Source organism: Ranitomeya imitator, chromosome 10 (assembly GCF_032444005.1).
Source record: "Ranitomeya imitator isolate aRanImi1 chromosome 10, aRanImi1.pri, whole genome shotgun sequence".
NCBI lineage: Eukaryota > Metazoa > Chordata > Amphibia > Anura > Dendrobatidae > Ranitomeya > Ranitomeya imitator.
The window spans coordinates 48,525,006-48,545,373 of NC_091291.1; the positions used below are offsets into that span (position 1 = coordinate 48,525,006).

Consider the following 20,368-nt stretch of genomic DNA (forward strand, 5'->3'; position numbering starts at 1 on the left):
TACATTCTCGAGGTATGCATAATCAGGAATGATGCTCAGCCGTCCATCCAACATAGGGATCCATTGCAAAAAAAACCCCATATACTGCATGGTGTATTTTTTTTATCAACAGCCCCATGTATAAGAAAATGCTGTCTGCTGTGCTTTCCTATAAAGTTATCCAACCGGTATGCAGGAGCATACTGACCAGACAGGGGCCAAACAAACACACATTTCTGTCTAGTGAATGAGGGCTGGCACCACTGACCTTACTACTGCACAGTATTCTGCCCTTCCATGGGCACTGGACTAAGCGTCCCTTTGCATGACTATATGATGCCTGGGCTTTCAGTAGCAGAATCTGAAGTCACACATGAAATGGAAGATCAATTTACATACAAAGGTGTCACTAAGCATTAACATAAGCTCTGGAGGCAGACTCTAGGGAAGATCTCTGTCCGACCCAGAGATCTTAATCCTTATTTACAAATTTAGAATGGATTTCTCTGCAATGTGTCATTATATCGCAGATATTAAGGTAGCAATTCATTCATCTTTGCATGACCCACATGCCCATATAGATGACTTATGAGAGTTGATGCTTCTGACACAACCTCATTAAGGGATATCCCAGAGTCACCTGTTTTTACTAAAGTTGTCCCCTCTGAATACTTAGGCTGCGATTCACCATTGACTTTACTTCTTTTTTTTCTGGAGCATTATTGCTGGTAATAGTGACTTTCATTTTTGCGCCTCATTCAATATTTAATTTGTGCTTTTTTTATACGTTAATTTTTTTCTAATCAACAATATCAGGGTGGTTTTCCATTCTTTTATCATAATTCAAAATGTTGCTAAATATATGCACAATTGTAGTCTATCCTAATAAGGTACAAAATCTAATTTTAGTTTTGCGAAGAAAAAAAATATCTTGAATTTTGAGCAAAAATTCATCAGCACACATATACCTTTATGAAGAATGTGGTGCAAAAAATGTCAATGAAGACAGCAAAGATTAAAAAGAATAGACACTTACAAAAAAAGATAGACCCACCAAAGCGTTTTAAGCCCTAAGACATTTTGTCATTTGCATTGTTTTTGTCCTCTGTTTATTTTTTTGGGTTGACTCTCTTTACCTTAGTGTTTGATGCATGTGTGTCACTGAGCACAAGGAGTGGCGCTATAGTAATATAGCAGTGCTATATTGTGCATGCTTGACTGGCTAAAAACTGTGCTGTTAAGGAACTAACTAAGGGTAAATATCAGATATTAGAGTTCAGCAAAAGATTTGCGCAATCTTCCCTTCTGTGGCTTTCAACCACATCCCAGGCATACTGGGTGCCTCTGACATTTATTAGGGGTCAAGACGTTGCGATGTGATGCACTTCATGATGTTGCGTAATGACTAGAGACTGGGCTCATACATTTTGATGACTTTACTGACCCTAGTTAATGCCAGAAGTTTCAAGGATGCCGGGGCGATGATGCTAGAGAAAATAAGAGAGCTAACACTCCATGTGAAGGCCTGCAATTAAAATCATAGGGAGGAGGATTTACCGCACTCACCTCCGAGAGTTGTGCAGAGAAGCCACAACATTGACCCCAGTTAATGTGGTTCATTACAAATTACAAACTATATAAAACCTTAAGGCTAGAGATGGACGAATCTGAACAATAGTTTGTGGTTTCTACCGAACACTTAATGTTCGGGCACGGACCCCATACATGGACTTCATCAGGAAGTGTGTGTTACTGTTTGGGTTTGGAACCCCGAACACCAAGTGTTTCTCATGCTGTCATACACACTGCCTCCGATTGGAGGTAAAATCATTCCCACCGGTCAGACAGCCATGGTCACTACGCTGTCAAATGACAGCGTGAGACCGCAGCTGTGATCAAAGGTAAAAAATGTCACAGCTCGGTTGGCAGGTGACCCGGGACCAGGGGCTCCTACCCTGTCCCTAACACTAGAGGCGCCCTAGCTCGCCCTATTCCCTGGGTTACTTCTGAGGGTGAAGATGTCGGGGTCACCAACCTTGCCTTACCTCATGTAAGGCAACACGAACAAGGGCAACTGAAAATACCAGGCATACAAATATTCATTCACATATAACAGATGAATGCACCGGAGAATGGAAGGTGGGGAAAAACCAAAGTAAGAGGAGGAAAGGAAATTATCACACTTACAAACCCAAGCAACAGTCACAGATAACTCCTCCTTTTCATATAACCACCAAACAACTATCCTCCCAGCCATGCAGCATAAGCTAGCTCTGACAATATGTTTCAGTCAGGACCCAGATTATAAAGGGGATAAGAATGGCTAACCAAGCTCGGCTGAGAGCTCAGACTCCCAGAGCTCCCAATATGGCCAATTAACCCAAGTTCTGCCTAAAGAAATTAACATAATTTACAAAGAAGGTGAAGTGCTTCTTTTCAGCACAATAGTGGGAGCAATCAGACGCTGAAGTCTTCTGGCTCCTCTCTGTTGCGGTAACCCCATTACAGAAAGTTTACATCCAGTCACTAGCATCAGCTGATCAAACTGCTGCTCCCATCAGCCTATGCCTGCTGCCACTAATAACAGAGAGCAGGCGGGAGCTGATGAAAGTATTCATCACCTGGTGCCTATGCCCTAAATAAATAATTAAAAGAAAAAAACACTTGGGTTCCCCTGTAATTTTATAATCTGCCAGGCTGCAACCCTCAGCTGATAGCATTAGCAAGGTTGGTTATCAAGAATAGAGGACTCTCCACTTTTTTATGTTTTTTAAATAAATCATTTAAAAAAACGACATGGGTTCCAGCCATTTTTGACAGCTAGCCAAGCTAAAACTGGTGTCTGGTATTCTCAGGCTGGTAAGGGGCCATTGATATTGACCCCCCCAGCCTAAAGTGTACATCTTGCAGCCACCCAGTAAAGGCACATCTATTAGATGAGCCAATTCTGCCGCTTTGCCCGGCTCTTTCCACTTGCCCTGTGGAGGTGGCAGGTGGGGATCATATTTGTGGGGTTGATGTCACCTTTGTATTGTCTGGTGACATCAAGTCCACTGCTTAGTAATGGAGATGCGTCTATAAGACACATAACAATTACTAATCCTATAGTTATATTATAAATAAGCACACAATCAGACTAAAGACTTTTATTTGAAATTTAAAAGAAAACACTTTTACTTTTTTATTTAAAAATAACAAACACAGTAATACTCACATTATACTTTTTCCTTTGAAGCCCTTATCTCCTGTAATAAAAAATAAATAAAAAGCAACAATATCCTTCACCTATCGTTCGTTCTGTCCCAGGCCGTAATCCATGTCTGGGGATAAACAGTATTTAATGTGGATTATGCGACCGTCCAGGCTGAGAACCACTGAGGAATGAGCTGCAGCAAGTGCAGCGTCAGTGATTAGCGGTGATTTCATCGATGTTACCTCCGGCTATTGATGCTGCCTTCCCACCTGGACCCTTGAACTGCGGTGCCATCCAGTAAGATCAGCGCTGCACCGTGAGAAAAAATTCTCACGGTGCAGCACTGAGCTCAGAGAGTTCATCGGGAGAAATGAGAAATTAAAATTGTTAAAAACGCATGTCTCACACCTTCTTAAAGGGCTGTTATCTGATGACCAGTAACTGTCATTTTTGCATCCATAGGAAATGTATTGCATATAAAGGACATGCAGGTCCTTTGGTCAGAATCATTTCCAAGTCCTCTTGTCAGTGTCCTATCTGGATACAATAGAATTTAGATTATGGAGTAAAATTTGTTCCACCATGTCTATCAGCTCCCTCTGTGCCACCCATGTACCATGATATGGGAAAACCCACTCACCCTCGTTGAGGCTAAAACAAATTTTCCGCACTCAATGAAGATCCAGAAAATGAAATTCCTCCAGCGATTTTCCAAATAAAGTGGTAATCTTCAATCCAAACAATTTAAAAGACAATTTCAAGTATATTCAAGTTTCTGTGTTCTCTCCTACACGTTTCAGACTGCCGTTCAGTCCTCATTATCCATGATTAAGGACTGAATTGCAGTTTGATCTGCGTAGGAAAGTACTTCGAAGTTTGGAAATACTTGAACATGACTTTCTTTTGAATTTTTGGGAATAAAATATACCATTATATTTGGAAAACAGCTGGAGGACTCTTTTTTTTCCTGGACCACCGAATACCACCTCCTATGAATAAGGCAAAAGGAAGGTGGGTACGACAAATCCTGGCCAGATGGGATCACCATAAATAGTGCAATGCTTGACATTTTGAGGATGATAACCCATATAAGTGGTGTAAACATGTTGCAGTCTTATAATTTGCTGCCCGCTATGTGGTAAACCTTTCTATATATCACTACAGATTGACACTTGTATTCACAAAAGTGAAATATAATGATTGAGTCTTGGATTCTGCTGCTTCCTGACCACTGTAGGTGTCCGACTCACATTGCGCCACATAATGATGTCACACTGAGGGGCAAAGAAAGGCCACAGAATTTTCTTTGTCTGATAATTGGCGTTTCTGTGCTTGTATCAGCTTCATTGTTCTACATTGGTCTAAAGGCCCCGTCACACATAGCGAGATCGCTAGCGAGATCGCTGCTGAGTCACAAGTTTTGTGACGCAACAGTGATCTCAGTAGCGATCTCGCTATGTGTGACACGTACCAGCGATCAGGCCCCTGCTGTGAGATCGCTGGTCGTGTCGGAATGGCCTGGGCCATTTTTTGATCGTTGAGGTCCCGCTGACATCGCTGAATCGGCGTGTGTGACGCCGATTCAGCGATGTCTTCGCTGGTAACCAGGGTAAACATCGGGTTACTAAGCGCAGGGCGGCGCTTAGTAACCCGATGTTTACCCTGGTTACCATCCTAAAAGTAAAAAAACAAACGCTACATACTTACCTATCGCTGTCTGTCCTCGGCGCTTTGCTTCTCTGGTCTGGCTGTGAGCGTCGGTCAGCCGGAAAGCAGAGCGGTGACGTCACCGCTCTGCTTTCCGGCCGCTGTGCTCACAGCCAGACCAGAGAAGCAGAGCGCCGAGGACAGACAGCGATAGGTAAGTATGTAGCGTTTTTTTTTTTTTACTTTAACGATGGTAACCAGGGTAAACATCGGGTTACTAAGCGCAGCCCTGCGCTTAGTTACCCGATGTTTACCCTGGTTACCGGGGACCTCGGGATCGTTGGTCGCTGGAGAGCGGTCTGTGTGACAGCTCTCCAGCGACCAAACAGCGACGCTGCAGCGATCCGGATCGTTGTCGGTATCGCTGCAGCGTCGCTATGTGTGACGGGGCCTTTATTTAATGCAGTATAAATGGGAGATTAACGCAACTAAATTACAGCCTAAAAAATAATCACAAGAAATTGTTGTTGAATTTCAGGTTGGTCGCAAGATCGAATTTATGTACTGAAACCCAAAGAAACCAATAAGATTTCATAAGCTTCAGTACTGAGTACCACTAAAACCTGATATACATACAGTAGGTTGACTTTGTACCATTTCACTAATTAAGGCTCATAATGTGCACAGTAATAAAGTCGGCAATAAAGGATAAAACAGAAGGCGGACTCGTTATTGCAATCTTTCCTCGTACGGCTAGTAAATAAGTTTTACATTTATGATTCGTTAGAAGATTACATAATACAATGGCTTCTCCTACATTATAAAGATTGCTAATAAAACCCCTGCAGAACCTAATTACACGCGCTTTATGATTGTATATGGAGTCGCTGTAGTGGCGGTGATAAAGAAGACTGTAGAAGAAGAGCACTGGGCAATGTGAGCATTTCTCTATCTATTGTGTCCCGATAATGTACAGGAACTGTTGACACACTATGCATTGCATGGTAATGACCAAGAAAGTATCACAAGACTAATTTTAATTAGTTAATTAGGATATATTCCTCTGCAAGGCAAGTTCCTTATAGTTTTAGAGGCTAAACATTTTCGGAAACACTTGTAGGATTTGGACATATACACAAAATTCCCTACAATACAATAGTTTCTCTTGAGGCTCTGATGGTAAATTACCACTTATTCATAGGATCAGGAATAAGTGTCTTTGTGAGCTGACCCCCACTATTATTATAATATAAAAAGGACACCTTTCTTCCCTATAAACTCTGCTCACTGTTTATGTCTCTTATTCTCATATTTGCAATGTCGCTTTACTTTTTAATGTATCTGGTTATAGTCAGCATATTAGACACGCTGTTTGCTGCTCTAGCGATAAACCCATAATTTGATAAAAGCGAACATACATTTCTGCAGTTACATTATGTAATTTCAGATTGCCAATATGTACACTGTCAGGACTCCTCTGAGCGGTTGTGATGGGGGAACATAGTTGATGTAGCTTGCCGACTAGCTTCTCATCTGCTTTCCTCAATAGAACATTGATAGAGGCAGGAAATTTTGCTGGTTACCACCTATGCAAATCAAGCAGGCAATACAGGGGAATCCTGACAGCATGCATATTGCGCAATGTCAAAATTTGTGAATCTGAAGTCACTCAATGTATAAACTTATATTCATCCTGAAAAATTTTTTTTAAGTTCCAATATACTACAAAAAAACATGTTTGATAAAATATCAAATTAGTTAAATGTATCTTTAAATTCTAATGATCCTCGACTCTGCCCTCTCTTTCAAGCCACATATTCAAGCCCTTGCCTCCTCCTGCCGTGTCAAACTCAAAAATATTTCCCGGATCTGCACATTCCTTGACCATGAAACCACAAAAACACTAGTGCATGCCCTTATCATCTCCCTCCTTGACTAGTGCAACCTCCTACTCTCTGACCTTCCCTCTAGCACTCTGGCACCCCTCCAATCCATCCTACACTCTGCTGCCCGATTAATCTACCTGTCTCCCCCCTACTCCCCAGCCTCTCCCCTATATCAAGCCCTTCACTGGCTTCCTATCGTCCAGAGACTCCAGTTCAAAACCCTAACTATAACATACAAATCCATCCACAACCTGTCTCCTCCATACATCTGTGACATGGTCTCCCGGTACTTACCTACATTCAACCTTCGATTCTCACAAGATCTCCTTATCTACTCCCCTCTCATCTCTTCCCACAACCACATCCAAGACTTCTCCCGTGTTTCCCCCATACTCTGGAACTCATTACCACAACACATCAGACTCTCACCTACCATAGAAACCTTCAAAAGGAACCTGAAGACTCACCTCTTCTGACAAGCTTGCAGCCAGCAATGATCCTCAACCTACTGAACCGCTGCGTGACCAGATATACCATCTCCTATTGTATCCTTACCCATCCCCTGTAGACTGTGAGCCCTTCCGGACAGGATCCTCTCTCTTTCTGTACCTGTTAGTGCCTTGTTTTTGCTCATGTTTATTGTATTTGTCTATACTTGCCCCCTTTTCACATGTAAAGTGCCATGGAATAAATGGCGCTATAAAAAATGTATAATAATAATAATAAAAAAGGAGTTTTTTGGTATGTTAATATTGATTGCCTATCCTTAGATAGATTGGTGTGTGCGTGGTGCAACACACAGCAGCCCTGCCAATTAGATAGATACCATCGATCCAACCCTAGTCATTCAAATAGTGGTGGATGTGTGGTACCTGGCTGCGGCCACTATGAAGTTGATAGAGCTGTACAGTTGCCCTCCACAACTTATTACATCTGGCCACTAGTGGCATGGGGAACAGCTGATTAGAGGGGGAGCATTTAATAGCTAGTGCCGATTTCATGATCCCGTAATTTGCGTTCTTTTCAGATTATTGCCTATCAGCCCTATGGGAAGTCAGTGGATTGGTGGTCCTATGGGGTTTTACTGTATGAAATGCTGGCAGGACAGGTAAGTTGTATGATTGCATCATAATGTTGCTCTTCATTTTACCCTGACGCTATTGAGGAAAGACATTCTACTGGCCTTCCGTTACTGCATGTGACCCTCTGGGCTCTATTTGGTCACCGCTGATCTGACCCATAATTTATGAGTAATAGTTTTTGCCATTTTTTGTCATGTTTATTTTTCCACTTTTTAAAATATTTACAGACTTATTCCATAGAATCTTGTAACCATCTTTTATATTTTTTGATCGTAAACATTATTTTAGGGTATGTCCAAGATTACGATGTTGATGACTTATTCTTAGGATAGGTCTTCAACATTAGATTAGTGAGGGTCCTATAAGAGCCACTAGACAGGGTACAGAACCATGTTATTCTGGTCCGTTCGTTGTTACAGATGCCGCCAGAGCTGATAACTGCTGAATTCATCTATGTCACAGGACAACCGGACAACCCCATTAATGTGATATTTATTTTCTCTTTATGGTACAACAGCCCCCATTTGATGGAGAAGATGAGGATGAGTTATTCCAGTCCATCATGGAGCAGACTGTATCGTATCCCAAGTCCCTGTCCAGAGAAGCTGTTTCTATATGCAAAGGGGTAAAATGTATTAATATATTCCTATTATTAAGGGGATTCTGTCACTGTTCCCAACCAGTATTACAATGGCCTGCATGTTATTTGCTATTTCTAGTAAAGGGTTTTATGCACTTACTTAAAGGGAGTCAGAAAGCTGAAATCTGTGGTCAGCATGTATCAGGAACTGGCTACATGATTCCAGCCCTTTATGTTCAACTCTGAAATACTGTGGAGTTCAGAGAAATACATATTTCAATAGCCAGCAGGGACAGAGAAGCTCTGATGAGTAGTCCAACAGGCGGGTCCCCAGTGGCTTTTCCTCACTCGTGGCCCAGGATTGACCAGTCTCTGCCTATTCGCACATGTAGGTAGAAGCCTGTCACTGCAGGGTAGCCCGCTAGGAGATGCTGCTGGGGACCCGCCTGTCCAACTAGTCTCCAGTTCCCTTTAAGCAAGCTTTTAAAAGTGAACTTTAATTCGGCAGAGTCCCATTTCCTGATGAGGTAGGGCTAGTCCATTTGGGCAGCCTCTTCCGCCAGCCTAGTCGTGCTCTAACCGCACTCATCTTGACATGATTCATAGCCCGCGTTACCATGATAGTATAACAAATATTCAGGTTGGCAATAATGCACAGTGTGATGTGATTAGAGGCTCCAAGCCTGGACCCAGATATAGCCCCAAGACACGTTATACACATTTTTTTCAGGATTATTGGAGTATTTGCAACTTATGATACTCATCAAATTTTTTTGAAAAATGTGCCATACCTGGCAAATTTGAATGACAAATCTCTACATATAAGCATTCTTCTATGCCTAGATGCAGCAAGCTCGCTCTGACCCCACATGTATTTAACCATATAAATGAGATTTCCTCTGAGGCGTCGTCTTTCTAAGCTAAACAAGCCCAATTGTTCCAACATCTTATAGGAGAGAACTTCCATTCCTTGAGTTGCCACCTTTAATCCTTTAATTGTCCATGTGTGCTAGAAATAGATCAACATTTGCTTCTGAACTGTCATTATAAAAATGTAACTTCAGACTTGTTTGTCTTCTCCAGCTGCCATTATTCCCCAATACCTCCTTTCGTTCCTCACACCACATTCCCCCCGACCTCATCTTTTGAAGTTCCCCTTTAACTCCCAATATCATCCATATTACAGCTAGTCTACGTAAGTCAATCACCACTACATAAGCAAAGACTTTATTGATATTCTGTACCATGACAGAGCACGGCTGAAGCCAGTTGTCTTACAGACACACACAAGACAGTTTGGGGATGAGGTGGGTGAATAGCTGAGTATTAGTGATGAACGAGTGTACTCGTTGCTTGGGTTTTCCCGAGCATGCTCAGGTGACCTCTGAGTATTTATGACTGCTCGGAGATTTAGTTTTCATCACGGCAGCTGAATGATTTACAGCTACTAGCCAGGCTGAGTAGATGTGGGGGTTGCCTGGTTGCTAGGGAATCCCCACAAGTAATCAAGCAGGCTAGTAGCTGTAAATCATTCAGCTGCCGTGATGAAAACTAAATCTCTGAGCAGTCATAAATACTCGGAGGTCACCCGAGCGTGCTCGGGAAAACCCAAGCAACGAGTATATTCGCTCATCACTACTGAGTATCCGAGAAATGTATTTCTTAGTTGTAACTGTGATGTTAGATGAAATTGTATTAAATAAAAGGAAGAGATTATAGGCATAACTGCTCAGATTTTTTTTATTATATTTTTGGACTTTTTTTTAATAAGACTAATATTCAAGTGAGATATCAGTTAAAGCTGAGTCTATGCCATTTTACGCAGTGAGATATCATCCACTTTATTTTTAATACATTTCTGTCACAGCCATACATTTATTCATCTTCTATGTTTAGGTGAAAGAACCTGTTTCTGTAATAAAAAGTCAGCTTTTTATTAAATAGAAGAAAATATGTCTGCGTATGTGAGTGATGGCTCGATGCGCTGCAGAATTCATGAAAAAGATGGAAAAACATATTGACAGATAGTCAGACTAATAACTGTAGCATTTATTTTTATCATTTTGCTAGTTGCTCACAAAACATCCACTAAAGCGACTTGGATCTGGCTGTGATGGGGAGCGGGATATTCGCGATCATGCATTTTTCCGTTGGATTGACTGGGAACGTTTAGAGCGTCTCGAAATCCAACCGCCTTTCAAACCGCGTCCAGTAAGTTAAAAAAAAGTAAACATATTTATATACATGTGAGAAGGAATGTTCCGGAGTATGTCCCAACTTTAGTGACTCCTTTTTATTGTGAGCGAGAAGGTCAACCGATAGCGAGAGTCTAGAGTTCTATCTTCTAATTGTTTGGGGTTAAAAAACGGATGATGTCAAATCACCAACAAGATGTTAAACTTGACCAACTGAAGGAAAACATGAACAAAAAAGAGAAATGGTAAATTGTACAATGAAAAAGTTATAAATCTCCTTTAAGATGCAAATTATAGACGGAGTATGGGTACAGATTAGAAAAAGTGTCAATTCAGCTCATTACTTATGTGTAAGAGATTATTTTCCTAGGAGATTTCCAGGGTAGACCGTCTGTGGTCTGGATGTGGTGCTCGGAGTATGGCCTGGTCTAACCTCCAGGTCAAATACCTTTCAATCCAGAAGTCCAGAAGGTGAATGTTCTCCAAAACCAAAGGAAAGTAGATAAAAATTAATTGTTAATCATATTAAAAAAAAAACTCATAATGCTAACACATTTCGGGTAGAAAACCCTGAATCTACCCGAAACACATAAGCATTATAGTTTATTTTTTATCCTGTATGATTGAAGGCTAAGATTTAACTATCTTCCTTTGGTCGTGTAGACCATCTTCTTCTGGAGATATGGAAAAAGATGTTGGTCTTTCCCATCGATCTATGTGTACATTCTCAAAGCAATGTTTCGAAAATAGAAAATGCCCAACCAAATGAAAAAGAAATGGGCAGAAACAGGAGTAAATGTTTATGAGAGAACTGTAAGAAATTGGCTGAATAAAATGACATTTACAGATAGAAAATGAGTAGAAAAAAACATTACTAGCACCTCAACAGTAGAAAACAAGGTGACAGTGAGCTACAGAGAAGCAATCATGGAGAGTGGATGATTAGATGAAAGTTATATTCAGTAATGAATCACGGCAAAGTAATGAATGACGAGGGCTGGAACTTTCTAACGATATACAGGAAGATGGTTTCCTTAAGAAAGCAATCAAATTTCCTTCCTCAGTTATGATATGTGACACATAAAGGACCGGGGAGATGACAATCATTATGTTCATAGTCAACTCACAGGTGTTCATAAACATTTTAGACACCTTTCTCATTCTGTCGATAGAAAATAGGTAAAGTGATGGCAAAATCATTTTATAGCATGACGATGCATCTGTCTTACAGAGAAACTCGATTAAAGCTTTTTTTCAGGCAAAAGCTATTCGCATGGCTAGTAGACATTTCGAACCGACCTAGCATTTGTGGATAGAATGAAAAATGTTGGATCCTGCAAAGCTGATTTGTCAACTACTTTTCCAAGGAGTTGAAACTAGCCAGATATAGAATATTACAGTCTTATAGGTTTTAATGGATGATCGTAGGCATAAGTCTATCAAGTTCATCCAAGAGGATAACATACTGATCCACAGCAAAAAGAAAATGCCATGACGCAGATACTAATTGCTCCATATTAAGGGAAAAAATCATTCCCGACTCCACATACAGCAATCCTACTGCCGATAACCTGTAATATTTTGGTCAAACCATTGATTCATTAGTCTATCCATTGCCTTCAAAAATTCAGGCCTTCATAAAAATCCAAGACGGAGCAACAAAGTACTGGTCAGAGATGAGTGATCTCTCAAATTTTGTTTCATCCAACAACTTCAATTCCATTTCAAGGACATTAGTCCAAATTTAAAGCTGCAAAAAGACATTTATTATGCTCTGAAGTTTCTCTAGACCCAAAAGTATAATCAGAGGGGAGAGAAGTGTTAAAAATAGAGAACTCAGTCAAGGGGTTCAAGAGATGCCTGTATGTCTTCCTGGAGCAGAACAATATTGTATCATACAATTATTAGGTTCTTCAGAAGGACGTAAATATGGGGACTTATTCTGATGGAATATAGGCTGAACTGGATGGACAAATGTCTTTTTTCAGCCTTGCTAACTATGTTACCATGTTACTAGGTATTACTTCTAAATATATTTATCTGTTGGTTTTACAAGTGTATTACCACTCCATTTATACTGGGGACTTTGGGACCCCAATATATGATCTCCTGGGTAAAACTGCTGGAAGACACAGTGATCCAGAGAACAGGGGTCCTAAAGTCCCCAATGTGGATTAAAACTGGTAGTCATTCACGTGTACTACTACTACCACTCCATATACATTGGTGATATTGGGATCACAATGTATGATTGTTGGCGGTCCCACCATTTGAGCCACAAACAATACCGAGAACGAAAGTCCCAAATTCCCCAGTGTAAATGGAGTGGTAGTACACATAAATAGCATCCAGTTTTAATCCACACAGGGGACTTTAATGCCACTTTTCTCCAGATCAGGATCACTTCAGTTCCCAGTAGTTGGACCCCCAACAATGGTACATTTATTATCTATCCCCTTCGAGACATAAGCTAAGTTTTTTTTTAGCAAAGTGACTCACCCACTTAAATAGTAAATTAGCATGTGTAATACAGTTTTTTTTTTCTTTTACAGTGCGGAAAGAGTGGTGAAAATTTTGACAAATTCTTCACTCGAGCAGCTCCAGTCCTTACACCTCCAGACCAGATGGTTTTAGCTGGGATCGACCAGAGTGAATTTGCTGGTTTCACATTCATCAATCCAGAGTTTGTCCATACTAATCCTCACAGTCCAGTTCCCATATCCTTGGTGTGACCACTTGATACGTACCACAAGGAGCAGAAGGCATTTTCTCCAAGCCCCAATGCTTTGGTCAGCATGGTATCCTCCTTGATATTGGCTTTCTTGGCAGTTTATGCCCTAACCCCATCTTCTCCTTCGTCCCATTCTGCATCTTGGAAAAGCACTAAGTGTTGTAACGTGCCGTGTGATGGAGCTAGGATGCAATAGTGAATCCATTCCTTCCGGGACCTGACGCTGATCTGGTATTTAACTATAATTAGAAGATATGAAAGAGCTGATGAGCAATTTGTGAGTTTTACCTTTGGGTTGCTTGGTGTCTCAAGACCACCTAATGAAGAGTCAGGTCATTGCTATACTGTCTACAACGAGGTCACTTTGAAGTGGCACATGGTAATCTAATTCAGATGTTGGAACCCAATTGTGAGCCTATAAGATGGACGCCTGGGAGTCCGCATTTTGGACAAGTGCTCATACTTGAAGTAAATTTGGATTCTGAATATATAAGAAGCAAATGTCTCTTTTAGTTTGCACAACCCTGACTTGGAATGGACTTAACACTGCCTGCATCTCTCCCGAATTTGCATCTAGCACTGGCATGCATGGCCTTTTATTATATTTGTTTGTGCAAAATATATCTAAGTGTTATTCTGTCAGCGTAGGCACAGGTATTCCCTTTATCTCTAGGAAGAACGACCCTCGGAAAAAGATATATGTATTATATACTTAGATCATCTGCTTTTTTGTGCATGGGCTGTAAGAGATCATGCTATGTGTACATGCTCGCTAGTCTGATCAGTTTCGCGGAGTCTTTCTGGACTTGGCGAAGAAATAGTGGTGGGATAACTGGTTTGGGCTTCCATGGGTATATTTTGATAAATAATTTCCACGTATTCTGAATATTTTGATTGTAGTGTTTATGAGTATTTTGACAAGTATAAATTAGCGCCACACAAAGACTGCTGGGTCCAACTTGAAGGAAATGTATGTTTGTTCGATGATAATTTATCCATTGGTTCACGATGGGGCTTACCATGAGTAAAGCGGAGAAGGTTTTGGTTGCGTCTTGTTAGACCATTGACATAGTAGTGTGTGATATCATGTTCTTCCACTGCACACTGGTACATTACTTGGATTTATGGAAACATGCGTTATTACAATAAGGTTATTGTGTTTCTGATGTAATAACAAGCCAATACAAAGAGCTCGTTTACTCACCTCGTCTGAGCTTCTACTTTCTTATTCTGTTCCAGTAAATGGAAGGGAAAGTGAAGGAGGGCACTTTGAATAAATAATTGGGATGCCTAATGAACTATAATGAAAGAGCAGAAGTCTATTCATTAAGCTAATTTTAAGAAGTCACAATATTCAGAGGATCATAATGAAAGAAGTCATCTTTCTATGGAGATATAAAAAGTATTTTGCATGCAGTCCACTCAGGACTGTTCGACTGTCCGTCTAATCCAAAGTGTAGCTAACAAACAGGTATATACTGTATATAGGTTGGGAGCTTTCAGTGACTTAAGGGAACTGGTCACTTAAAACATGCTGTGTGAGGTTCGAAAGCATGTTATCATGCAGGAGAAGGTCAACAAATTAGTATATGGTTTTGTTGGAAAATATTTGGGAGAAATTATGACCGAATCCCTTAAAAGACAAAAAACTTTAATTTTAAGTTATTTTAAAAAGAACACCTTCTCCCAGTGCAGACAAAAAATACAATAACCTAGCAATTTCCCTGTACTCAGCTGCTGTCCCTTCCTAGCAGTGGAGGTTGGCACCCTGATAGATATGCTTTTTTGGCGCCCCCACTCCGCGGCGACTGTCCCCGACTAGCCCTGATTTAGTCCTACCGTGCTATAGGTTGGAAAACAAAGAGCAGTATAAAGAGATGAAGGGAAAGTGCTTATTGCTAAAAGGTCATTGTACAAAATTAGATACCCCCATCCAGAAGGGTGCTAGCCTCTCAAAAATATAGCCACACGAAAGCATCAAAATCCCACAGTATAAATATACATTAAATAATTTTTATGGCTACTACACGCACATTATGAGACAGCTGGAGTGGGAAGACTGCCCACTGGACTTCCAATGAAAGAATAGGCGGTGTTTAATTATATCAGTTAAGGTAGTTTTTACTCTTTAAAATACCACTGGCAGATCACACTGGATGTTTAATGTGATGGGTTCCTGTTAAGGTGGTTGCCTAATTTATTGTAAATGAAGCTGGATTCTTTTACTTTGTGATACACTATACAGTGATTAGGTCCATGGAAAGTAAGACAATTTTGATTGAGTGGTTTGTCCACCGAAGACACTTCTTCTTTGGAAATAATGGTTGCTTTAAAGCATTTGTCTAGGTTTGGGGCAAAAGTCTGCAGTCACTTTTTGCAAGTGCCGACCATTAATAAGCGCACTGTCACGATTCCCCAGGATTGTGGGCGGTCACATAACCACATGTATGTGCTTTGCGTGTTTGTGGTCACGAGCTAGCTAGACACTCTCTGCTTCTCTCCATAGAAGTGAATCGAGAGAAGCCGGATACTTCTTGTTGGGCCATTATCCCATGCATGGAAAATTGTTATAAATCATGACAGTGTGCTCACTACATCAGGACAGGACTTCAGAATTTTGTCCCAAGCCAGGACAACCCATTTAAGTCTATTCCATTAAACACAATGAAGGACTTCCCTTAGAAAGACGCTGTCCTTTTTTCTCCATCTTTGTTTGCCACAATTGGTACTGGTGGTCATGTGATCACTGAGATGCTGGTATGAGGAGGCCAGAAGTAACAATGTGAATTGGCACCATAAGAAGACTGAAAAGTATAGTGGGGGAAAAGTAATTTACACCTCTGGCAAAAATTAAGAGACCACCACATCAAAACCCTGCCATGGGCAGCCCCATCTCCAGTCCTGAACCCCATTGAAAACCTCTGGAATGTAATCAAGAGGATGATGGATAGTCACAAGCCATCAAACAAAGAAGAACTGCTTCAATTTTTGCACCAGAAGCAGTGTGAAAGACTGGTGGAAAGCATGCCAAGACGCATGAAAGCTGTGATTGAAAATCATGGTTATTCCACAAAATATTGATTTGTGAACTCTTCCGAGATAAAATATTAGTATTGTTGACTATCTACCATCTTCTTGATTACATTTGAGAGGTTTTCAATTGGGTTTAGGTCTGGAGATGGGGCTGCCCTTGACAGGGTTTTGATGTGGTGGTCTCTTAATTTTTGCCAGAGCTGTATATATACGTTTTTCTTTTTTCCCAAAATGATTTTTTATGACCTTTGATGAAAAAAAACCAAACAAGAATATCCCTAAAAATGATCCTCAAGAAGAACTAACCCAGCACTCCCAACAGTCATTTGTGCAACTCCAGCCTTGACCCAACTTCTCTAAAATAGACATGTATTATATCAAGACTATCATCAGTATACAACAGGGAACTCAAATACAATGTCCATTTTAGGGTAATGTTATAAAACTGAAAAATTATTTTAAATGAAAAAAAAATGCATAAATTGTGTATAAAATGAAAAAGAATCAAGCACTAAAATAAGTACTAAATGTCTTGCTGGTAGTCTAACAAAAAAATGTCACGGCTGCTCTGTTGGTGCACGCTATGGGTAAACTATTTCTGGTCCTACGTACCCTGCCTAAAAACCAGTAAATAAACTTAATTTATAACAGGACAATCATATTAACTCTTGAAATGAGAAATGTAATGATATGATATTGCTTTCTTCTGTGACGGGTACTCCTAAAAATGAAAGGTTGCAATGTATCTCTCTGACTAGCAATGTGAATAAAACAGAGTGCATGCCTACCATTATTCTAAGTATTCTTCTTCTGTTATATTATTTTATTATGCATAGTAACATCTTTGATCTCACAAGGTGCAATACGACTAACATATGTGTTTATAGTGAAATATCATCTAAAAATATAGGAGTTTAACATTAGAAGAGACGATCCTCTGAAAATAAAAGCTCATTAAAATGTGTTACTTTTTGCCGTCACGCTCGCTCTACCTGCTACGTGGATGGACAGGAAGGTTCTTCAGGAACTTAACAAATTGCTATTACCTTAAGACTCTTGGAAGGGGAACATTCGCGGCACCTTCTACAAGACTTTTCACGGATGACTGGAGGAGAATTGCTTATTCAATTCAGATTAGGCTGACATTAATTTTCTGCACGCACTGTATGCACAGCTCCGCTGTTTCCGCCTAGTGATTACCAGTCTCTGCATTTGTTTTGAGAAGGCCTAAGTAATCCTTCATCAAACATCTACTTTATTAATAATAGATAGATTTGTCAATAGTCCCTAAACTTGACAAGCGATGTTTTCCGTCACTCTATATTTCTCTGTTGCTTACGAGCATTTGTTTTTAAATATAAAAAACATAGGGCCGTTCTCATCAAGATTGAGGTTGTGCATGCCCATCTTAATGAAGGGCTCACTGGAGTGTGATGTGCCCAATTCATTAAGTGGCGCCCCTCATGTAAAACACCACTTCTGTGATATTTTTTTATTGCAGCGCTGGAGTGGTTCTAGTAATCTAAGTTCCTTGCCTCTAGTCTTATACTTATGCTTACAAGGCACCATCTTCATCTTTTATCAGCTCTACTCCAATTGGTTTTGCAGAGGATGTGATCTGCCAGATCGCTCCAGTGTTTGCTGAGCAATCTGAAAGTCACAAGTCAGTGTTTGCCTATAAGAGCCAGAGAGAAGCCAGAACGAGAGTCTCATAGACTTGCATTGAGAGTGTCACAGGGAGCAATGGGAAAACAGGAGATAAGGAACCTGGGCTCCTGAACTGCCCCTCAGACTAGGGGAGCCCTGTCTTTCCTAACCTCAGAGGTACCCTTGATGGTAGGGAGGCCTGAGTCACCGACCTGTCCCTATCTTCTGTCAGGCCTGAGCTGAACCCTCAACCCCCACCCCAGGAGGTGAACCGTAATGGAAGACACCGATAAAGAACGACAGGGAATAAAGTAAACTACAGCACAAAGCAAACTATCAGGATGCCACAATATAAACAGAGGAATGAACAAACAACAGAGTATACTTCACCAGACTCCAAACTAAGATTTGAGTATGAACAGCTACTCCAACACAGGACTGGGAAGCAAGAGGCACACAAATGCTATAGTCAGCATCCAGGAATGTTCTGAGCCATACTTAAAGGGAGAAGGCGTTCCCAGTAGCCTCAATCTTCAAGTGATATTAATCAAGAAGTTAACTCCTTAAAAGCTAGACATCAGTGAACAAGCCAGCACCGATGCCCAAACTCAGGCTGAGCAACAGAAAGGTCTAAGACTGCTCATCAGTCTTCCCAGTGTGAACAGAGTCCTAAGCCGGCTTGAGAGAGAGCTTGTGACCTTTACTTCTGACTTCCGGTCAGTCAGAAGTTGTGGTCACATGATGGTGGCATGGGGCTGGGAGGAACTGAAGATGGCAGCTGGTAAGTGTAATACTAAGTGCAGGGAATTTAGATTGGTAGCACCCACCACTCCAGAACCGCAATAAATAAAGAAGTAAATAGCTCAATGTCTTAGTAATCCAATGAGCCCATATTAATGGGTAAACACTTTCCAAAAGGTATCAATACAAAACAACAACCTAGGTGCATATTAACTATGGGTAGAAAGGAGTGTTACAATACTGTGTATTTAAAAAAATATGTTTTTATTGATAATTAATAAAAAGTAATTAAAATAATAAAGGTACAGGATGAGAAGGAGGGAGTGAGACTTAAAAGTAAAATTTGTGAGGCATGGTAATTCATATATACTTCGGTAATTATGCAATGGCATATTTTTAGGACATAATTGCATGATATAGCTAAGCAAAATATACCATGGAGAGGCCACAAGTATAAACTGCATAAGTAGTGCAAATAAATATAAATTGTCATCACCCCATTGTGGGGATATAGAGAAAGCGTACTCAAAGTAATATAATGGAAAAAGAAGGTGATTACATGAAGTAATTACCCGAGTTGTAGGCAAGCAATGGCGGTAATAAAGTCCAGTTCTCTGCCCCGACATGCTCGTTTCGCCCTGCTTCTTCGGGGGCAGAAGAAGTAGAAGCTGAAGCGGTGCTTTAATAATTTTGAGCATTTTCTTGATAGCATTTGCCTGCATGTGCCTATCGCTAAAAGCTACTACAGACAGACTGGACAAAGCATAGGATAGAAACAAAATGAGCATAAGTAAGTAAATAGTAATAGTACATATAAATAACAGGGTACTTAGTAAACACTGTTTTTGATTACGAAAGCATAAAATCCATCCCACCAGCAACAAGGTGTACCCAACCAGGAAAGTCCTATTCTCTGAAACTTTACCATGTGTCAGATGATGTCAATATAGATGGGGGCAGAGCAGATCAGGAGTCCAACTGTTCAGTCACCCAGCTATGGGAAACGATATAAAAGAAACGCACCCACGCTCATATAGCTTCCCATGGCTGGGTGTCTGAACAGTTGGACTCCTGATCTGCTCTGCCCCCATCTATATTGACATCGTCTGACACTAGATGAGGTTTAGGATAGGACTGTCCCAATTGGGGTACACTTTGTCACTTTTTTGATCAAAAACAGTGTTTACTATGTTCCCTATATTATTTATATGTACTATTACTATTTACGTACAGCAGTGTACATACTCATTTTGTTTCTATCTTGGGTTTTGTGCGCTATATGTCCACAGAACATGTTTTGATATATCAACTTATAATCCAGCCCATATTTATTTTTGCTATAGTTTCTATTAGTTTGTGCAAACAGGGGTGTGTCTCCCCATTTTTGAGCTAGATATTTCATTTATATAAGTTCCCATGGCTGGGTGACCTCGGTCCCACTCTGCCCCATCTACATTGAGGTCATCTGGCACAAGGTGAGGTTGCAAAACTAGAGGAAAGGACCGTTCCGATTGGGGTGCACCTTTTCGTGGCAGGATGGCTTTTATGCTTTTTGATCAAAAACAGTATTTGCTAAGTACCCTGTGTCATTTATATGTACTATTACTATTTACTTACTTACGGCAGTGTACATGCTCACTTTATTTCTGCCTTA

General features: G+C 40.6%; 1 protein-coding gene across 1 annotated transcript in view; it reads left to right on the forward strand.

Annotated features, from left to right (window-relative positions):
• PRKCG (protein kinase C gamma) overlaps nt 1-17,119 on the forward strand; it is a 741,415-nt gene extending 724,296 nt beyond the window's left edge. Inside the window, exons 15-18 of the mRNA XM_069742550.1 lie at nt 7,733-7,813; nt 8,305-8,412; nt 10,438-10,578; nt 13,115-17,119. Of these exons, the coding sequence (XP_069598651.1) occupies nt 7,733-7,813; nt 8,305-8,412; nt 10,438-10,578; nt 13,115-13,294 (510 nt within the window). The 3' untranslated portion in view covers nt 13,295-17,119. The remainder of the gene's footprint in view (nt 1-7,732; nt 7,814-8,304; nt 8,413-10,437; nt 10,579-13,114) is intronic.
• Nucleotides 17,120-20,368: the final 3,249 nt, after the last annotated feature.